At 45.5% G+C, this 20210-nt stretch overlaps 1 protein-coding gene across 3 annotated transcripts in view; it reads left to right on the top strand.

Moving 5' to 3' along the window:
• The first annotated feature begins 1502 nt into the window (after positions 1–1502).
• The window catches only part of SOCS2 (suppressor of cytokine signaling 2), a 36234-nt gene continuing 17526 nt past the window's right edge, over positions 1503–20210 (top strand). The window contains exons 1-2 of one of the 3 annotated variants that reach the window (XM_063927618.1): positions 1503–2093; positions 4729–5037. In XM_063927618.1, coding sequence (XP_063783688.1) covers positions 2021–2093; positions 4729–5037 — 382 coding nt within the window. In that variant the 5' untranslated portion in view covers positions 1503–2020. Of the gene's footprint in view, positions 2094–4278; positions 4343–4624; positions 4650–4728; positions 5038–20210 lie in introns of those variants that run through there. The other 2 variants (XM_063927617.1, XM_063927619.1) reach the window with 2 other exon arrangements.

Raw genomic sequence — 20210 nt, forward strand, 5'->3', positions numbered from 1 at the left:
GCAGGCTTATATCAAGGTTTAGGGGTCCCAGACTTGTCACCAACACGTTTCACTGCTGAAGCAGCTTTTTCAAGGTATTTTTATTCTTGTTGTTCTATTGTAAGGGTCTGACTAGCCCTCTATATTCAGCAGCTTGAAGTTTCACAGCACCTGTCAGCGCCAATCCTACCTTGGTAGTTTTCTCTTTACACAATGACATGAGCTTTTGGACTGTTTTTGGTGTCGTTTTATTCGTAAAGTGATGGGGAACCCAAATTAGAGAACTGTGTCCCCTTGCATGGCTCGCTTCGCTCGCCATACTTCGGCCGAGGTGCCTTGCTCCGCTACTGCTTCGCTCGGCACAGATTACCGGTCCAATCATAGTCCACGTGGAACGTCAAGTATGGAAAGTGTGCATCTTTATAGTTACAGTGCACACACAATAAGCACGAGAATGATGTCCCAAAGCCCAGAAGCAAAGTGATAGTGGTAGCTATCAGTTTATTTTGGTATCCGGTTACATGGCTGACGGTAACCAAATTGACGTTCTTAAGGCGGGATTCAATTCTTTTCACCCCTTTCCACACTCGCTCTGTTTCTGCCCTCAGGGACGTTGTATCATTATTTCAGCTCGCTACCCCCGGAGTAGCGAGGCACCCAACCCTTTACTCAGCTAAACCTGATTAATATGCGCAATAACGGAGATCATTTTAGAAAGGAAATTGGGCGTGATATATCATTTGAATCTCACCCTTAAAGTTGGCACCACAATGTTGAAATCAGAATATCGACCAGGTTCAAATTGTCAACAGGAACCAGGCTGACATCCTCAAACTGCAAACAGGTTCACAATGTCAACATCTGAAATGACGCCATGTGAAATGCCTACATTCTGAGGATGGCAAATGTTACGGTTAGGTACCACCAGGAGGTTAGGGCTAGACTATGGGGGGTTTTAGGATTAGCTACTAGGGGGAGGGTTAGGATTAGGGATAGAGGAAGAAATACTCACCAGAACGCAGGAGGTTACTGTCACATAGCCGCTGGGACCCAGAAGATGATGCTGGAGCCACGGCTACCTCGAGAGAAAAAAAGAAGCCAATAGAGCACCAGTGGTGCACTAATTGGGGTTCCCGGTCACTCTACGAAGAAAACGACACCAAAATAACATTAAAAACTCATGTCGACCTTTTGACCTGTCGACCAAGACCCTGTCGACCTAAAGACCCTGTCGACCTAGTTACTGTCGATTTTCAATACCACACCCGCCGGAGACAGTGACCTGGGTAGAGGAATGTCAGATCGCTGCTGCTCCTTGTCTCACCATTGATAATACAAGGTAAGCCTGCAGTGAGGGGAATAGCACATAGGTGGCGGCATAGAGCATCGTGAGAAGACACTGGTCACGTGAGCCAATTCCTGGAAAGTTCCTGGAAAGCGGCCTTTGCATTTACCAGATATGGGGAGGGAGAGACGGGCGAGGAAAGCAGAGGCGGGGGAGGGTGAGCGAGAGACCCAAACACTCGCACACACACAACAAGGAGAGACGGCCAATGGGAGGATGAAATCAGGCTCCCTAATCAGCAGCGCAATCTCACCCCAATACAGACACGTCTCGGTCCCTGCAAGCCCAGCCCTGCTGCATGCACCGGCTGCCCGGCAAATGGATGAGCAGCTGTCTGGCTGAAGTGCTACCCCGATCACCTTGCGTGCTATGGAGCCGGTGCAGTAGGCTGCAGCGGAGCGAACCCTGCATGCTGTGTGCATGAGCCCCCTCTCTCCCAAATCCCACCAATGCAGCCGGTGTCTCCGCAATCAGCCAGACTGGGGGGCTCGGGCAGGCGCCACTGCGTCTCATCACCTCCAATATACAGCCAATCAGTGTCACACTGAGGTGGGGCTGGGGTTCCGGGGGGTTCCAGCAATAAGACGATCTTCAGGGAAAAGCAGTCCAATGAGATTAGAGGAGAGGGGTTGATTCAGGACTCGCACCCCAGTCACACATGTGTGTACATTACATCCATGGGGCCCTTTGTACTAGATGCTAATAAAGGGAAGTCAGTGTGGAGCTCCGGACGATCTGCTGCCAGGAACAGAACGCAGGAGAGCTGAAGGTAAATGATTAGAAGGGACCGATCATTATGTATGTGGGGAAAACGGCATTGGCAGTAGGTAAGGTATAGCACAGTACAGCACATTGTGTAGGGAACACTCACTATACAGCACATTGTGTAGGGAACACTCACTATACAGCACATTGTGTAGGGAACACTGTACAGCACATTGTGTAGGGAACACTCACTATACAGCACATTGTGTAGGGAACACTCACTATACAGCACATTGTGTAGGGAACACTGTACAGCACATTGTGTAGGGAACACTCACTATACAGCACATTGTGTAGGGAACACTGTACAGCACATTGTGTAGGGAACACTCACTATACAGCACATTGTGTAGGGAACACTGTGTACAGCACATTGTGTAGGGAACACTCACTATACAGCACATTGTGTAGGGAACACTGTACAGCACATTGTGTAGGGAACACTCACTATACAGCACATTGTAATTTGTAAGTAGGTAACACCACTGACCACATTGTATAGGGAAAACTGTATAGCTCCTGCTCATTGTGTGTGCAGGTAACACTGACTGTACAGCACATTGCGTGTGTAACACTGTACAGCTCATTGTGTAGGAAACCTCGTGCTTGGCATTGTGTGTGTAGGTGCAGCACTTGGTGTATATGTACAGTACAGTAGGTGACAGTGGGCAGCGCTTGGTGTGTGTACAGTAGATGACAGTGGGCAGCGCTTGGTGTGTACAGTAGGTGACAGTGGGCAGCGCTTGGTGTGTGTACAGTAGATGACAGTGGGCAGCGCTTGGTGTGTACAGTAGGTGACAGTGGGCAGCGCTTGGTGTGTGTACAGTAGATGACAGTGGGCAGCGCTTGGTGTGTGTACAGTAGATGACAGTGGGCAGCGCTTGGTGTATGTAGAGGACACTGTAAACACAGGGTTATTCCCGAGCACGTTTCCTAGACAGCCCGGAGTAACTGGCATTGTGCAGAGCGGATGCCTCTTCCTTCCCTCTGGTTTGCAACGCGGTAAAGGAACAACTGTACACGGGGAATGATGTTGCCCTCATATGCTCCTGGGACCCCCAGTAATGTAACTTTTCGCTGTATAAATAAACATATTAGTGCCGAAGTATGATTTCCTTGTTGAACAAAGCTACAAATTTAGCTGCAATTGATGTTTTCAAATGTTGGTTATAACAACATATATAGATTCAACACACACACGGGCCCGAAGATCTGTACAATTATCTGACGGCGATGGTTAAAAAAAGCCACGATCCCTTCTATGTGACTGTATACAGATAAGAACATTGCTGGGCAATGGATAATATTGTTAGAAACATTGATAGAAGATGGTTAATAGTAACATAGAAGGTGGAAAATATTACCAGAAAACAGATAGTAGTAACATTGCTGGATAATATTGCTAGAAGATAGAAGTAATATTGCTGGAAGGTGGAAAATAGTAATAATAGAAGACTGATAATTATAACATTGCTAGTAGAAAGATAATTGTGACATTATAGACTATCGATAACTTTAATTACGTTGCTGGAAGATAGATAATTGTAACATCGCTACAAGATGGATAATTGTATAATTGATAGAAAATGGATACAATTACTAGAAAGAATATAGGTATTCGCAATATTGCTAGAAGAAGGGTATGAGTAATATTGCTGGGGACTTTCGCTGTTCCGTCACGCAGAGCCCACAGTGGGTGTCGGGCTGGGGACAGTAAATAAGGGCGTGTTCGGGCTGCATATTTCTTTCCACGGAAAATGTGTAAAGAGATGCACCCATTTTTTTTACTGTTCTTAAATACATTAATGTAATAATTTGTAAAATGTAATACAAAACTATCTACCTTTAAAATATCTTGTATAATACCCACCGGTATATTCAGAGGATTTGCAGAAGTCTTATTTATAGGAAGTTCTCCTACATCAGGCATTCCCAACCTCGGTCCTCAAGGCGCACTCAGTCCAGGTTTTAGTGATATCCATGCCTGAGCACAGGTGACCAAGTTAGTACCTCAGTTATTTTGATTTACCATCTGTGCTGAAGGCTGGATATCACTAAAACCTGCCCTGAGGACCGAGCTTGGGAATGCCTGTCCTACATGGTTAGACGCATAAAGAATGATCGTTCCTATATTCCTGTCTGCACCAACAATAGAATCTTATAATAGTCCCAGCCCCCACCTACCCTGCTTCGGTTCCCTCGAAATGAGCGAGTCAGCAGCAGCACAGCCTGGTTACAGTAACCGGCCGCCAGGTACCCAGCGATTGCCTGTCTGACACTAGTGCTTGCAGTAATTGTGACAGAGGTGTAGCTGTATATTGGCATCTCATAACGGGAAGCAGATCCCTATAATATATCATACCTCCCAACATGAAACTCTCCAGGAGGGACACAATGCTCTGCTCCTGGACTTCCCTCTTAGTGTATGATTGCCGGCACCTGTGTTGAACAGGTTAATGGATAAGAAAGGTGTTTCAGCACAGGTGATGGCAATCATACATTAAGAGGGAAGTCCAGGAGCAGAGCATTCTGTCCCTCCTGGAGAGGGTCATGTTGGGAGGTATGCAGTATAAAAATGTACTGGTGTGTGTTTCTCCCTTTCTCACCCTGATCCATCCCATGTGCTGACTTTCTGGCAGGGAGAAAAGCCGGAGAGGCAAGGCCCCGACCCCCGATCTTCCAGCCGCTACGCGGGGACGACACGCTGCACGGACTGCCAGCATGCGGGGCAGGTGACTGGTTCCTCCGGAGCTTTGCATTCACCTCCCAAACACAGCTGCCGGGCGCAGCGCGTTGCCCAATGACCCTCAGATCTCCCGACACCTCTGACAGTGCTGGCACCATACACAGCGGAGCCGGGGACCGGGTAACCTCCCCAGGGAACGCCCAGGCCAGCCCGGACCTCAACGAGCGCATCGCTATGTCCATGGGAGAGCTCCAACGCTCGGGTAAGGAGTTGTGCAGTGTGTGTGTACTGTATGTGCAGTGACTGACCCAGCAGTAGTACCTCTTGTTCTCCAGCGTGTGTAGTGATGCCTGGCAGCGGCTGTGGAGATCACACCCCTATGTGAGGCTATACCTGGGTGCAGACACTGTTACTGATGGCATCCCATGTTACCCAGTAGTGTGTTAGACAGTCATAGGGTTTCATGGCTGTAGCTCAGCTAATAGATGGTTACTTGCAGTAATGCTTGCAGGCAGCACACTCCCATTATTAGGTGCCCAGTAACAGGAAAGCATCATCTCTCCAGCCAAAATGAAATTAATTGCTAAATTAGATAAAGTGGGATATGATTCCTATGGAGCTGTAGGTGTTCACTTTCAATGGAACATTAGTCTCTCTCTTACTATAAAATAGATGCCTAGGTAAAGAAAACTAAAATACACAGAGGATTCCCAATTGAAAATGATACTCCAACAGTAGGGGTGACAGATTTCTGACCTCAGAAGTGACAACTTTGCAGCTGTTCCTCAATTTTGTATTGTATGAATTATGCTATGGTATTGTGTGATAATTCAGTTTTTAAAATACCTCACTGAAAGGTTTTTTATAATTATGGCATTCAAAGCCAGATTTTATAGGGTGTCCTAGGATGCAGAGATATTATAGGCATCTATTGTAGAGTATTTGGGAGACTGTTTCATTGAAAGTTAACACCTACTGCTCCATAAGGAATCTCTTCCCAGTTTACGTAATCTAGCAGTATATTTCACCTCGTGTGCCCTGTTATTGATGCATAAAGATAAAGGTATAATTTTCTCTCATATTACTAACCGAAGACTCGGGAGCAGCCAGTGGTTCATTTTAATATAATTGGAGCAGCGTAAGGGTATTATCCTTGTAAACTATATATACCTGTGTTCTGGTGCTATAGTTGTGAGGAAAGTAATTGCAGCTTGGTCCACCAAGGCTGGGTTCACAGCCCCCCCAAAATTACCACCAAATATTCTATTTTGATCCAATTTAATTTAATTCAGTCTAGTGCAGATCTATTTTGGGTAACGTAGTTCTATTTAGGTTGTTTAAAAGGGTAGATTTACCCTGGGGGGATGTTTGCAGGGTTAAGTGACTATTGTGGCATATGAAACATGAAAGAATAAACTAAATCTTTTCTGTGGGTATATATGAGCAGCATTATTTTCTATGTATGTATGTATGTATGTATGTATGTGCGCACACATGTAGAGTGTAATATGAGTAGGATACAATAATATATGGAATAACAAAACGAAAAATATGGGTATGTGGATCCCTATGTGTATGAAGGGGATTGTTGGGTATAGATGTTAGAGATACGTGTACAGCACTAATTACCACATACCTCCCAACATGACCCTCTCCAGGAGGGACACAATGCTCTGCTCCTGGACTTCCCTCTTAATGTATGATTTCCAGCACCTGTGTTGATCAGGTTAATGGATAAGAAAGGTGTTTCACTACAGGTGATGGCAATCATACATTAAGAGGGAAGTCCAGGAGCAGAGCACTCCGTCCCTTCTGGAGAGGGTCATGTTGGGAGGTATGTTACCATTAACTATATGTGGTTCATATGTAAAATCTAACTATGTCTTAAACTGAATTTTAAGTATTTTAGTAGACTGTTTTCGTATCTATCTAGCTATCTCTCCATAGCAAATGGGAGCACTCACCAGACTTCTTTTAAAAGTAGATCCTTTATTTCAATTCATAAGATAAGAAGTTACATCGACGTTTCGGTCCTATGTAGGACCTTTGTTATATATTGCAAATGAGCTCTGTAGAAACTGAAAGTATACCTTCTAATGAATGGTACGCATGAGGCTTAATGGCGCATGCACAAAGATAAAGGTAAATGGAGGCATGAACCGCATATTGTATGCACATGTGAGTTAAATGGCACGTTATTTAAACACATTGAAGTGGCAGCCTAATCAGTAGACACTGAGAAAGCCGCTGAACGGATATTGAAGGCGAAGAAACGCATTTGTCAGATGATTACTTCACTGGAGACTTATTGTTTGGTGGCCGGCCAGAGAGATCTCTAAACTCGGGAGACAGCTTATTAAAAACCTTGTTATTCACAGGACAGTGGACTCCGGATAAGGCTGTATTTGCAAGCGACAGCCGGGAGAGTTATTATATAACTGCAGGACAAAGTGTACATCTAGAGTTATCTTAACATCATCAGAGACACCAGTTAATATAACTGTCTGCAGATAGCTGAATAGCTCCGTGAGCATAAATTGCAAACATGTTGCCAGTGGAAAGCTTTTTTTAAACACTGCTCATTGTGATACAAAATAACCAGGAAAAGTGTTACAATCAGCACGGAAAGACTGTGGGTTAATTCATGTACCTGGTTAGCTCAGTAGTAGCAGTGGATGAACTGTGAAATACAGTGCGGCAATTACATCAGGTGATTGTGCTGTGGAATAAGCGTATAAAACAGCTAGGAACGAACATTAAAATAAAATAAATTATATGTTTATGTGGGAGTGAATTTTCATGGCTTATTTGTGAATATTGAGTATTGAATTGTTTTATTTGGTCGGTGCCGATCATAATAGGATGATATATATGTCTTGAAAGTATTTTATGCTTAGTATGAACGGATTTTACATGTGATATTAAATATCTTATTTGTGAAGGTATTATCCTTGTAAGTACTATCTCTCTATCTATGGCCCCCATTTATCAACGAGTTTCCTTGCTGGAAACTCGTTTTTGGTGGTAAATGAGATCAGTTGCTATTTAACAAGGCTAATAGCGCTGTTAACTAGCAGCGCTATTAGCCTTTCATATTCCCTATACTGCGGTACGCTAAAGTGTATTTTAAGAACAAGCACTTTTTCTGAAATAGCGCTCACATACCTATAATGGCCTCGTCTGGTCCGGGCAGACAATAGGACACCGCTGCAGTGGAGTCTGTCCAGTGCTCCAGCTCCCCCCTCCCGCAGCAATCCTGGCATGCATTACAGCTGCCGGGTTGCTATAGAGACAGGACTCCGCTGCAGCGTTGTCCGTCCTGCGCTCCAACTCCCCCCTCCCGCAGCAATCCCGGCATGCATCACGCCACGTCCGGAAATTACTACTGCGCATGTGCCGGAATTTACCATATTCCAGCACATGTGCAGACTCCCTACACACATCATTGGTCAGCGCTGATGTAAGGTAAACATCAGCGCTGACGCAGCAAATACCGCATTTGCTCGCCAAGGCATATGCTCTTAAATAGAAGAGCGCAATGCAACTATATCACGGCGAGTGAAAACTGTATTTACCACTTCACTTATAGCTGCTTGCTAAGTGGGGGGCCTGTGTTCTTTATAAAAGTCTGACTGAATGAAACGTTGAACCAAGCACACAAAGGTGTTTGTGGATTCTTTTTGTTGGAAGTCCTGTGAGTGCTACCGATGAATGCATGGATATATCTGGTATTTCATTACTAAATGAAGTCTGAGTGACGAAACGTGTTGAGCCAACCCTATTGACCTCTGACTAAGAAATATAATTTTATTTTTATTTTTTTTACTTGTCTTGTAGGAAAACAGTCTATTTATTTAGAGTCCATATTCTCTCTTGTATTTTTAATATATGTATTTTATTTTAATTATTCCCCTTTTTATGGTTTTATATCCATATGTATTGTTATAAAAAAAAAAATATATATATATATTATTGGATGTCTGACCTGATTTTTATTCTAAATGGATTGTATGACAGTGTGTGTGTGTGTGTGTGTGTGTGTGTGTGTGTGTGTGTGTGTGTGTGTGTGTGTGTGTGTGTGTGTGTGTATCTATATCTATCTCTCTCGGCTCCGGCACTCCTGCTACATTTGCTTGCTAAGGTGCCTTCCTTGTGGGGCAATCCCACACAAATATGCAAACAGAAACGAAGGCGGCACTCAAAGACTTGCACAAAATGGTGGAAAAAAAGCACCCGCCCAGGGATGCTGTTTTAATGCGTGTGACGTTGAATATATATATTCTCTAGGATTTTTTTTTTTTTTTTTTTAGGGCAGGGTACTGAGCATTGAAGAGGGCACATTTTTGATGTGACACTTTGCGCACAAAGCATAGCGCATATGTTTATAGTTTTTGTACATACATTTTGCCCTTAGTAAATCATATACCCATGCATACATATAAGACACCTAACATCTGTACTGAGAAACATACTGTATATGTCCAGTCTTCTTGAAAGATCAGCTGTAGCATATACATAAGTAGATAATTATAAATGTCTTTTCCAGTGCTGAAGTAGTTATAATCCATATGTGTTATAAAACAGAAAAGTTAAACAATGGGTTAAAATATATAGGAAAAAAATAAGTCTGTTCTACTAGGGAAATACTGTAAGCAGTACGTGCTCACTGCTTACCCTGTTCTTTCCCTCTTTATCAGAGTGCTGTGTTATTTACAGTGCCTCCTCTGCCATCCAGTTGGCTAAAGGATAGAAATTGTGTTCCAATTTCAGAGGTGGGCAAGGAGTAGACGACAACATTGTAACATGCAATCTGACTGTTGCATTCTGTATACAAGGGGGCAATTTATGGTCCTGCAGGGTGCACTGAAAAAGGGCAGGGTGCCCCTTTTCACATTATATATATATATATATATATATATATATATATATATATATATATATATATATATATATATATATATATATATATAATTTTTTTTTTTTTTTTTTTTTTTTTGTGCTGTGGGTGGATGAGCTTGGCATGTGCATTTTGGGAACATTCTCTGCCATGTGTCCTCTACTACCTTAACAATAAATGACAAAAGACATTTCTGAGGTGGTGGAACTCAGGTTCCACCCTACACCTTACTTTTAATAAAATATATTTTGCACCTTCTGTTTACACCTTGTGGAAAGTGTTTTTCAAATGACATGTATGTCATTTTTATTTGTTTTCAAACAATCGTTCAACACATTATTCAGTATACTGCATGGGGAGGTATCTATCAAGCTCAGGGAGAGATACGATTGTGAGAAAATGCTAGCTAATCAGCTTCTACCTTACATTTTACAGGCTGTGACAATTAGAAGCCAATTGGTACTTTATCTCTCTCCATGCCTTGATAAATACCCCCCATAATGATGTAAAATCCATTTTATAACAAGTGCTAGCTGTGTAATTACCCATTTCTGTTCTCTTGTTTTTGCATCATTCACTTTGATTTCCATAGAATTCAGCTGTTGCTTTGTGCCAATATGTGTCATTCAGTACAAATGTTTATGCTATACAACATTCCAATTCATGATGTTGATTATGCATTTAATTTAAACTTCATTATACATTACTCCTAAAGCGTATGTTTCATATGCCAACACTAAAAGCTACTAAATAATGAATACAGTTTATATGTACATATTAACTAAAGAGAAGTCAGAGTAAAAATTAGTGACTGAATCTATTTGTAGTTGGTCAGAGATTTTTGAGTTGGTTTTACTTATCTAATTATAGGGTCGATTCTATTCGGCAACTAATGAATAGCGCCGGGAATTAGCTCCCGACGCTATTCAATTCAGCAACTAATTACCTGCAATTGTCGGGAATTCTTCTCTCATCCCCGGGGGATGAGAAGAGAAACCCGACAAAAGTGCTGCCTCGCGCCGGGGAGTTAAGTCAGAGAATGCCCGTTCTCCCGACAAAACTACCTGTTTTGTCGGCGAGAACGGGCCATCGCCGACGTAACTAGTTGCTGAATTGAATAGCGTCGGGAGCTAATTCCCGGCGCTATTCATTAGTTGCCGAATAGAATCGACCCCTATGTTAACATAAGTTACAGTGACCAAAATAGTACATTTTACTTGTAGTTATTGTATAGTGTATTGTGCATTTTTCTTGTACAGAGGTGTTTAAAATATGGATTCAGTATTATAACAAATAATGCGTAATTCTTCTGCTAGTATTGATGGAAGCGTTTAAAATACAGCTAGTCTGGATCCTGGCAGTCACAATGCAGACACCGGAATCCCGATTAGCGGTGAAATGCCACAGCCGGAATACCAGTGAGGTAGGTCATTCTCCCTCTATGGTCCACGACACCCATAGAGGGAGAATATAACCTGTGGCGAGCCCGGAAGGGGTTATTTAGTGCTCGCCCCACTGCCAACATATTGGTGGCTGGGATGCCGCTGTCTGTATACTGTGGCCGGCATCCCGGCCGCTGGTTATTCATACTGAACCCAGTATAGGAATTGCTTTGATTCTGCTAATAAGGACTGCTTGCTTCCTGACACACATACATTTTTAAAAGATAAAAGCTACCCAGTAACTTTGGTGGTACAATCATTTTTATGATTGTATTATTTGTTGGATTAATGCTGCCCATCCCCATTAGGGCAGCTCGCATTAGAGGTGAGCTGTCCTACGAACCACCCTCCCTGCCAGCTCCTCACCGTGCTATAGATTGTACGGTCTATCATACCTCCCCAATTGCTGGCGGATGGGATCAACTGATCATATGTGCAGCATGTGTTGTGATGTATGCCCCTGGGGCCGCGCATAGCATCGATTATACAGCCAAAACATGCACAATGTTGACTGGTCGATATCGTGTATTCGTGCACGATATTGACTTAGTGTATGGCCAGCATAAGGCTTGGATGTGCTGATTTGGCATAATATAATGCTCCTTTATACAGCCCTTGCCTGTCTATTTGTAAAAGTTTATTGAGCTACATCTCTCCTAATGTCACTGACATTTGCAGATCTATCTCACAAGCAAGTGACTCAAATGTCCATGGCAATTATCTACACACACTGTTTCTGTTAGGAGATTGCATCTAGCTAGCATTGTTGAAGTTTGTAGAAGTACATTGCAGTTGGCAACCTGTTTCTAATCTGATAAATATTTGCCATCGGCTTTCCATTGTGTCCTGGAAAACTGAGTTTGTGGACAGTGACATTTAGGAAACGGCATCTCTTTATTTCAGCAGGTCTTGTTTTATTACATACTGTGTATATACCCACTATCACACACATTGCCAGAAAAGTCTGAGCAGTGTTTGAAAATGTTCCAGGTTAATAGTAAACCGACTCACACATAATGTGCTGATTTGCATCAAAGACCTGTTGATACGCAGTGATGTGATTTCTCCAGTATAACTGTCGCTGTATCACAATAGCAAATAACTACTAGAATTGAAACCTGTCGCCAACTGCAATATACGTCTGTAAACTTGAGATTTCCTCTCCCAACAAAAGTTATAATTATATAGATATTTGGATCTCTTGCAGATAAGGGGACTGGATCTGAAAATGTATTAATACAAAGAAAAGAAAATATAATTATGTAATATAAAATAATTAATTTTATATGTGGAAAATCCCAATTTCTCTGACGTCCTAGTGGATGCTGGGAACTCCGTAAGGACCATGGGGAATAGACTGGCTCCGCAGGAGACTGGGCACTCTAAAAAAAGATTAGGTACTATCTGGTGTGCACTGGCTCCTCCCTCTATGCCCCTCCTCCAGACCTCAGTTAGAATCTGTTCCCGGCCAGAGCTGGGTGCTCCTAGTGGGCTCTCCTGAGCTTACTAGAAAATAAAGTATTAGGTTTTTTATTTTCAGTGAGCTTCTGCTGGCAACAGACTCACTGCTACGTGGGACTAAGGGGAGAGAAGCAAACCTACCTGCTTGCAGCTAGCTTGTGGTTCTTAGGCTACTGGACACCATTAGCTCCAGAGGGTTCGAACACAGGCACCTGTCCTCGATCGTCCGTTCCCAGAGCCGCGCCGCCGTCCCCCTTGCAGAGCCAGGAGAACAGAAGCTGGAAGACGACGAAATCGGCGGCTGAAGACTCCTGTCTTCATTAAGGTAGCGCACCGCAGCTGTGCGCCATTGCTCCCAGCACACTTACACACTTCGGTCACTGTAGGGTGCAGGGCGCTGGGGGGGGGGGCGCCCTGGGCTGCAATTGAGGTACCTTTGGCACAAAAACATACATATATACAGTCTAGCACTGTATATATGTAAAAACCCCCGCCATTATTTTACACTGAAAGTGGGACAGAAGCCCGCCACTGAGGGGGCGGGGCCTTCTTCCTCAGCACACCAGCGCCATTTTCCCTTCACAGCTCCGCTGGAAGCACGCTCCCCAGGCTCTCCCCTGCAGTATCCAGGTACAAGACGGGTTAAAAAGAGGGGGGGGCACATAAATTTAGGCGCAAATCAATACAAACAAGCAGCTATTGGGAAAATCACTTATTAGCAGTGAAAATCCCTGTGTTATATAGCGCTGTGGTGTGTGCTGGCATACTCTCTCTCTGTCTCCCCAAAGGACTTTGTGGGGTCCTGTCCTCAGTCTGAGCATTCCCTGTGTGTGTGCGGTGTGTCGGTACGGCTGTGTCGACATGTTTGAGGAAGGTTACGTGGAGGCGGAGCAAGGGCAGATAAGTGTGGTATCGCCCCCGTCGGGGCCGACACCTGATTGGATGGATATGTGGAAGGTCTTAAATGACAATGTAAACTCCTTACATAAAAGGTTTGATGACGCTGCAGCCTTGGGACAGCCGGGGTCTCAGCCCGCGCCTGCCCAGGCGACTCAGAAACCGTCAGGGGCTCAAACGCCCTCTATCTCAGATGGTTGACACAGATGCCGACACGGAGTCTGACTCCAGTGTCGACGATGATGAGGCACATTTACAGTCTAAAATGACCAAGGCCATCCGATACATGATTATTGCAATGAAAGATGTATTACACATTTCTGAGAGTAACCCAGTTAATACCAAGAGGGTTTATATGTTTGGGGAGAAAAAGCAGCCAGTGACTTTTTCCCCATCTGATGAATTAAATGAATTGTGTGAAGAAGCGTGGAGTTTCCCTGATAAGAAATGAGTGATTTCTAAGATGTTACTGATGGCGTACCCTTTCCCGCCAACGGACAGGTTACGTTGGGAAACATCCCCTAGGGTGGACAAGGCGCTGACACGCTTATCTAAAAAGGTGGCCCTGCCGTCTCAGGATACGGCCGCCTTAAAGGAGCCTGCGGATAGAAAGCAGGAAGCTATCCTGAAGTCAGTGTATACACACTCTGGTACTCTACTGAGACCTGCTATTGCTTCAGCCTGGATGTGTAGTGCTGTAGCAGCGTGGACAGATACTCTGTTATACGACATAGATTCCCTCGACAGAGATACTGTTTTGCTAACCCTGGGCCATATCAAAGATGTCGTCTTATATATGCGAGATGCTCAGAGGGACATTTGCCTGCTGGGCTCTAGAATTAATGCTATGTCCATTTCTGCCAGGAGGGTCTTATGGACTCGGCAATGGACAGGAGATGCTGATTCTAAAAAACACATGGAGGTTTTGCCTTATAAGGGTGAGGAATTGTTTGGGGACGGTCTGTCGGACCTCGTTTCTACAGCGACAGCTGGAAAGTCCACTTTCTTGCCTCCGGTTTCCTCACAGCCTAAGAAAGCACCGTATTATCAAATGCAGTCCTTTCGTTCCCAAAAAGGCAAGAGGGTCAGGGGTGCATCCTTTCTTGCCAGAGGCAGGGGTAGAGGTAAGAAGCTGCACCATGCAGCAAGTTCCCAGGAACAAAAGTCCTCCCCTGCTTCCACTAAGTCCACCGCATGACGTTGGGGCCCCACAGGCGGAGCCAGGTGCGGTGGGGGCGTGTCTCCGAAACTTCAGCAGCCAGTGGGTTTGTTCACAGGTGGATCTCTGGGCTATACAATTTGTATCTCAGGGATACAAGCTGGAATTTGAAGCGACTCCCCCCCCCCCCCCCCCCCCCCCCCCCCCGCCGTTACCTCAAATCAGCCTTGCCAGCTTCCCCCATGGAAAGGGAGGTAGTGCTGGCGGCAATTCAAAAGCTGTACCTCCAGCAAGTGATTGTCAGGGTCCCCCTCCTTCAACAGGGAAGGGGTTACTATTCCACAATGTTTGTGGTACCGGACGGTTCGGTGAGACACATTCTGAATCTAAAGTCCTTGAACACTTATATAAAGAAATTCAAGTTCAAAATGGAATCGCTCAGAGCGGTTATTGCAAGCCTGGAAGAGGGGGATTTTATGGTGTTGCTGGACATCAAAGATGCTTACTTGCATGTCCCCATTTACCCACCTCACCAGGAGTACCTCAGATTTGTGGTACAGGACTGTCATTACCTGTTCCAGACGTTGCCATTTGGCCTGTCCACGGCACCGAGAATATTTACCAAGGTAATGGCCGAAATTATGATACTCCTTCGGCAGAAGGGAGTTATAATTATCCCGTACTTGGATGATCTCCTCATAAAGGCGAGGTCCAGGGAGCAGTTGTTGATCAGCGTAACACTCTCTCAGGAAGTGTTACTACAGCACGGCTGGATTCTGAATGTTCCAAAGTCGCAGCTGATTCCTACGACGAGTCTGCTTTTCCTGGGCATGATTCTGGACACAGAACAGAAGGTGTTTCTCCCGGTGGAGAAGGCCCAGGAATTAGCATCTCTGGTCAGGGACCTCCTGAAACCAAAACAGGTATCGGTGCATCACTGCACGCGAGTCCTAGGAAAGATGGTGGCTTCATACGAAGCCATTCCCTTCGGCAGGTTCCATGCAAGGATCTTTCAGTGGGATCTGTTGGACAAGTGGTCCGGATCGCATCTTCAGATGCATCGACTGATCACCCTGTCCCCCAGGGCCAGGGTGTCTCTTCTGTGGTGGCTGGAGAGTGCTCACCTTCTCGAGGGCCGCAGGTTCGGCATACAGGACTGGGTCCTGGTGACCACGGATGCAAGCCTCCGAGGGTGGGGGGCAGTCACTCAGGGAAGAAATTTCCAAGGGCTGTGGTCAAGTCTGGAGACTTCTCTACACATAAATATACTGGAATTAAGGGCCATTTACAACGCCCTGAGTCAAGCAGAGCCCCTGCTTCGAAACCGGCCAGTGCCGATTCAGTCAGACAACATCACGGCGGTCGCCCATGTAAACCGCCAGGGCGGCACAAGAAGCAGGATGGCAATGGCGGAAGCCACAAAGATTCTTCGATGGGCGGAGAATCACGTGCAAGCACTGTCAGCAGTGTTCATTCCGGGAGTGGACAACTGGAAAGCAGACTTCCTCAGCAGAAACGACCTCCACCCGGGAGAGTGGGGACTTCATCAGGAAGTTTTCCAACTGATTGCAAACCGATGGGAACTGCCACAGGTGGACATGATGGCGTCCGGCCTCAACAAAAAGCTAAAAAGATATTGCGCCAGGTCAAGGGACCCTCAGGCGATAGCTGTGGACGCCCTAGTGACACCGTGGGTGTACCAGTCGGTATATGTGTTTCCTCCTCTTCCCCTCATACCAAAAGTACTGAGAATAGTAAGAAAGAGAGGAATAAGAACATTACTCATTGTTCCGGACTGGCCAAGAAGGACTTGGTACCCGGAACTGCAAGAAATGCGCACAGAGGACCCATGGCCTCTGCCTCTCAGACAGGACTTGCTGCAACAAGGGCCCTTTCTGTTCCAAGACTTACAGCGACTGCGTTTGACGGCATGGCGGTTGAACGCCGGATCCTAGCGGAAAAAGGCATTCCAGATGAAGTTATTCCTACGCTGATAAAAGCTAGGAAAGACGTGACAGCAAAACATTATCACCGTATATGGCGGAAGTATGTTGCTTGGTGTGAGGCCAGGAAGGCCCCTACGGAGGAATTCCAGCTGGGTCGATTCCTGCACTTCCTACAGTCAGGGGTGACTATGGGCCTAAAATTGGGGTCCATAAAGGTCCAGATTTCGGCCTTATCCATTTTCTTTCAAAAGAACTAGCTTCACTGCCTGAGGTTCAGACATTTGTTAAGGGAGTGCTGCATATTCAGCCCCCTTTTGTGGCACCTTGGGATCTTAACGTTATGTTGGATTTCCTGAAATCCCACTGGTTTGAGCCACTTAAGACCGTGGAACTAAAGTATCTCACATGGAAAGTGGTCATGCTGTTGGCCTTAGCATCGGCTAGGCGTGTGTCTGAGTTGGCGGCTTTGTCATGTAAAAGCCCTTATCTGATCTTCCATATGGACAGGGCAGAATTGAGGACTCGTCCCCAATTTCTCCCAAAGGTGGTGTCATCGTTTCATTTGAACCAACCTATTGTGGTGCCTGCGGCTACTCGGGACTTGGATGACTCCAAGTTGCTGGACGTAGTCAGGGCTTTGAAAATATGTTTCCAGAATGGCTGGAGTCAGGAAGACTGACTCGCTGTTTATCTTGCATGCACCCAACAAGCTGGGTGCTCCTGCTTCAAAGCAAACTATTGCTCGCTGGATCTGTAGCACGATTCAGCAGGCTCATTCTGCGGCTGGATTGCCGCATCCAAAATCGGTAAAAGCCCATTCCACAAGGAAGGTGGGCTCTTCTTGGGCGACTGCCCGAGGGGTCTCGGCATTACAGCTTTGCCGAGCTGCTACTTGGTCGGGTTCAAACACATTTGCAAAGTTCTACAAGTTTGATACCCTGGCTGAGGAGGACCTTGTGTTTGCTCATTCGGTGCTGCAGAGTCATCCGCACTCTCCCGCCCATTTGGGAGCTTTGGTATAATCCCCATGGTCCTTACGGAGTTCCCAGCATCCACTAATACGTCCGAGAAAATAAGAATTTACTCACCGGTAATTCTATTTCTCGTAGTCCGTAGTGGATGCTGGGCGCCCATCCCAAGTGCGGACTCACTGCAATACGTGTATATAGTTGTTGCTTAAATAAGGGATATTGATATGAGCCATCCGTTGAGTGATGCTCAGTTGTTGTTCATACTGTTAACTGGGTAAGGTTATCACAAGTTGTACGGTGTGATTGGTGTGGCTGGTATGGGTCTTACCCTGGATTCAAAATTTCCTTTCCTTGTAATGTCAGCTCTTCCGGGCACAGTTTCCCCTAACTGAGGTCTGGAGGAGGGGCATAGAGGGAGGAGCCAGTGCACACCAGATAGTACCTAATCTTTTTTTTAGAGTGCCCTGTCTCCTGCGGAGCCCGTCTATTCCCCATGGTCCTCACGGAGTCCCCAGCATCCACTACGGACTACGAGAAATAGAATTACCGGTGAGTAAATTCTTATTTTAAATATGGAGCTATTCATATACCCTATCAAGTCTTAGGGGTGGATTTACTATTTAGAACAGGCCCGGCCAACCTGTGGCTCTCCAGCTGTTGTAAAACTACAAGTCCCATCATGCTTTGCCACAGTTTTGCTATCAGGGAATGCTAAACTGTGGCAGGGCATGCTGGGATGTGTAGTTTCACAACATCTGGAGAGCCACAGGTTGGCCAGGCCTGGTTTACAAGTTTGTCAAAGGCTTTAACCGATGGATTTAAAGAAGCAACAGAAATAAATGCTAAACCAGCCAGGCTTTGACAAAACTCAATAGTTTTAAGCTCCTTAGGAGTCTATGGGGTATATGCAATTGCGGTCGACCGTTTTTAAATTCGACACCAATTCAACAGTCGGACACCCTGTCGCCGGGACCCGAATTCGACATATTCAATAAACGGATTCGAGAGTCCCGCTGTCGAAAAACGGACCAATTGACTGATATGTGCATCCTGGATTTGACTTTTTGGACGGCACAAAAGTTTTAAAAAATCCAGAAAAAAAATGCGTGGGGTTCCCCCTCCTAAGCATAACCAGCCTCTGTCTCTTTGAGCCGGTCCTGGTTATAAAAATACGGGGGGGAAATTGACAGGGGATCCCCCGTATTTTTACAACCAGTACCGGGCTCTGCGTCCGGTTCCTGGTGCAATAAATACGGGGGACAAAAAGCGTATGGGTCCTCCGTATTTTTAACACCAGCACCGGGCTCCACTAGCTGGAGAGATAATGCCACAGCCGGGGGACACTTTTTTTTTTTTATACTGGTCCCTGCAGCCGTGGCATTAAATCCCCAACTAGTTACCCCTGGCCCGGGGTACCCTGGAGGAGTGGGGACCCCTTAAATCAAGGGCCCCCCCTCCAGCCACCCAAGGGCCAGGGGTGAAGCCCGAGGCTGCCCCCCACACCCCCATCCAATGGCTGTGGATGGGGGGCTGATAGCCTTGTGTCAAATAAGAGGATTGTTTTTTGTAGCAGAACTACAAGTCCCAGCAAGCCTCCCCCGCAAGCTGGTACTTGGAGAACCACAAGTACCAGCATGCGGGGGGAAACGGGCCCGCTGGTACCTGTAGTTCTACTGTAAAAAAAAAAAATACCCAAATAAAAACAGTACACGCACACCGTGATTGTATAACTTTATTACATACATGCACACCTACATTCACACATACTTACCTATGTTCACACTAGGTTCGGTCCACTTCTCCAAGTAGAATTCACAGTGTACCTGAAAATAAAATTTATACTCTCCAAAATACAGTGTAGATCTGTCCTCTTCTTCTTTTTTTTGTAATCAACGTACTTGGCAAAAAAACAAACCGCATTACCCGGACCACGCACTGAAAGGGGTCCCAAACATGGGACCCCTTTCCCCGAATGCCGGGACCCCCCCGTGGCTCCTGTCACAGAGGGTCCCTTCAGCCAATCAGGGAGCGCCACTTCGTGGCACTCTCCTGATTGCCTGTGCGCGTCTGAGCTGTCAGACGGCACATCGCACAGCCGCTCCATTATCTTCAATGGCGGGAACTTTGCGGTCAGCGGTGAGATTACTCGCGGTCAGCCGCTGACCACGAGTGACCTGACCGCAAAGTTCTCACCATTAAAGATCATGGAGCGGCTGTGCGATGTGCCATCTGACAGCTCAGACACGCACAGTCAATTACGAAATTTCAGTCGAAAAAGCACTGTTGTCGAATCAACATTCTTCAATTGAATATACTTTTGTCGAAAAGCCGCATTTTTACCATTGCAGACATGTCGAATTTGACAACTGTCGAATTTCAAAAAGTCTAATCTGAAACATCCGTTTTTTTGTCAAAGTACTGTATTGCATTGTCGGGAAAAAATTTTTTGTGTCAAATGCCCCGTTTTTCGACATTTGCGGCAATTCGACCGCAATTGCATATACCCATGTGTATCTAGCTTTTTTTCCATAAAATTATAATTTTATGGTTTGTGGCATAGTACTAATAGCATAATGTAAGATTTCATAGACGTGAAGTCTCTTGCAGAATGCTAATTAGGGCTACAGATCGCAATCCCCATTATTGTCAAAGGGGGCTACGA

Source organism: Pseudophryne corroboree, chromosome 6, assembly GCF_028390025.1.
Source record: "Pseudophryne corroboree isolate aPseCor3 chromosome 6, aPseCor3.hap2, whole genome shotgun sequence".
Lineage (NCBI taxonomy): Eukaryota > Metazoa > Chordata > Amphibia > Anura > Myobatrachidae > Pseudophryne > Pseudophryne corroboree.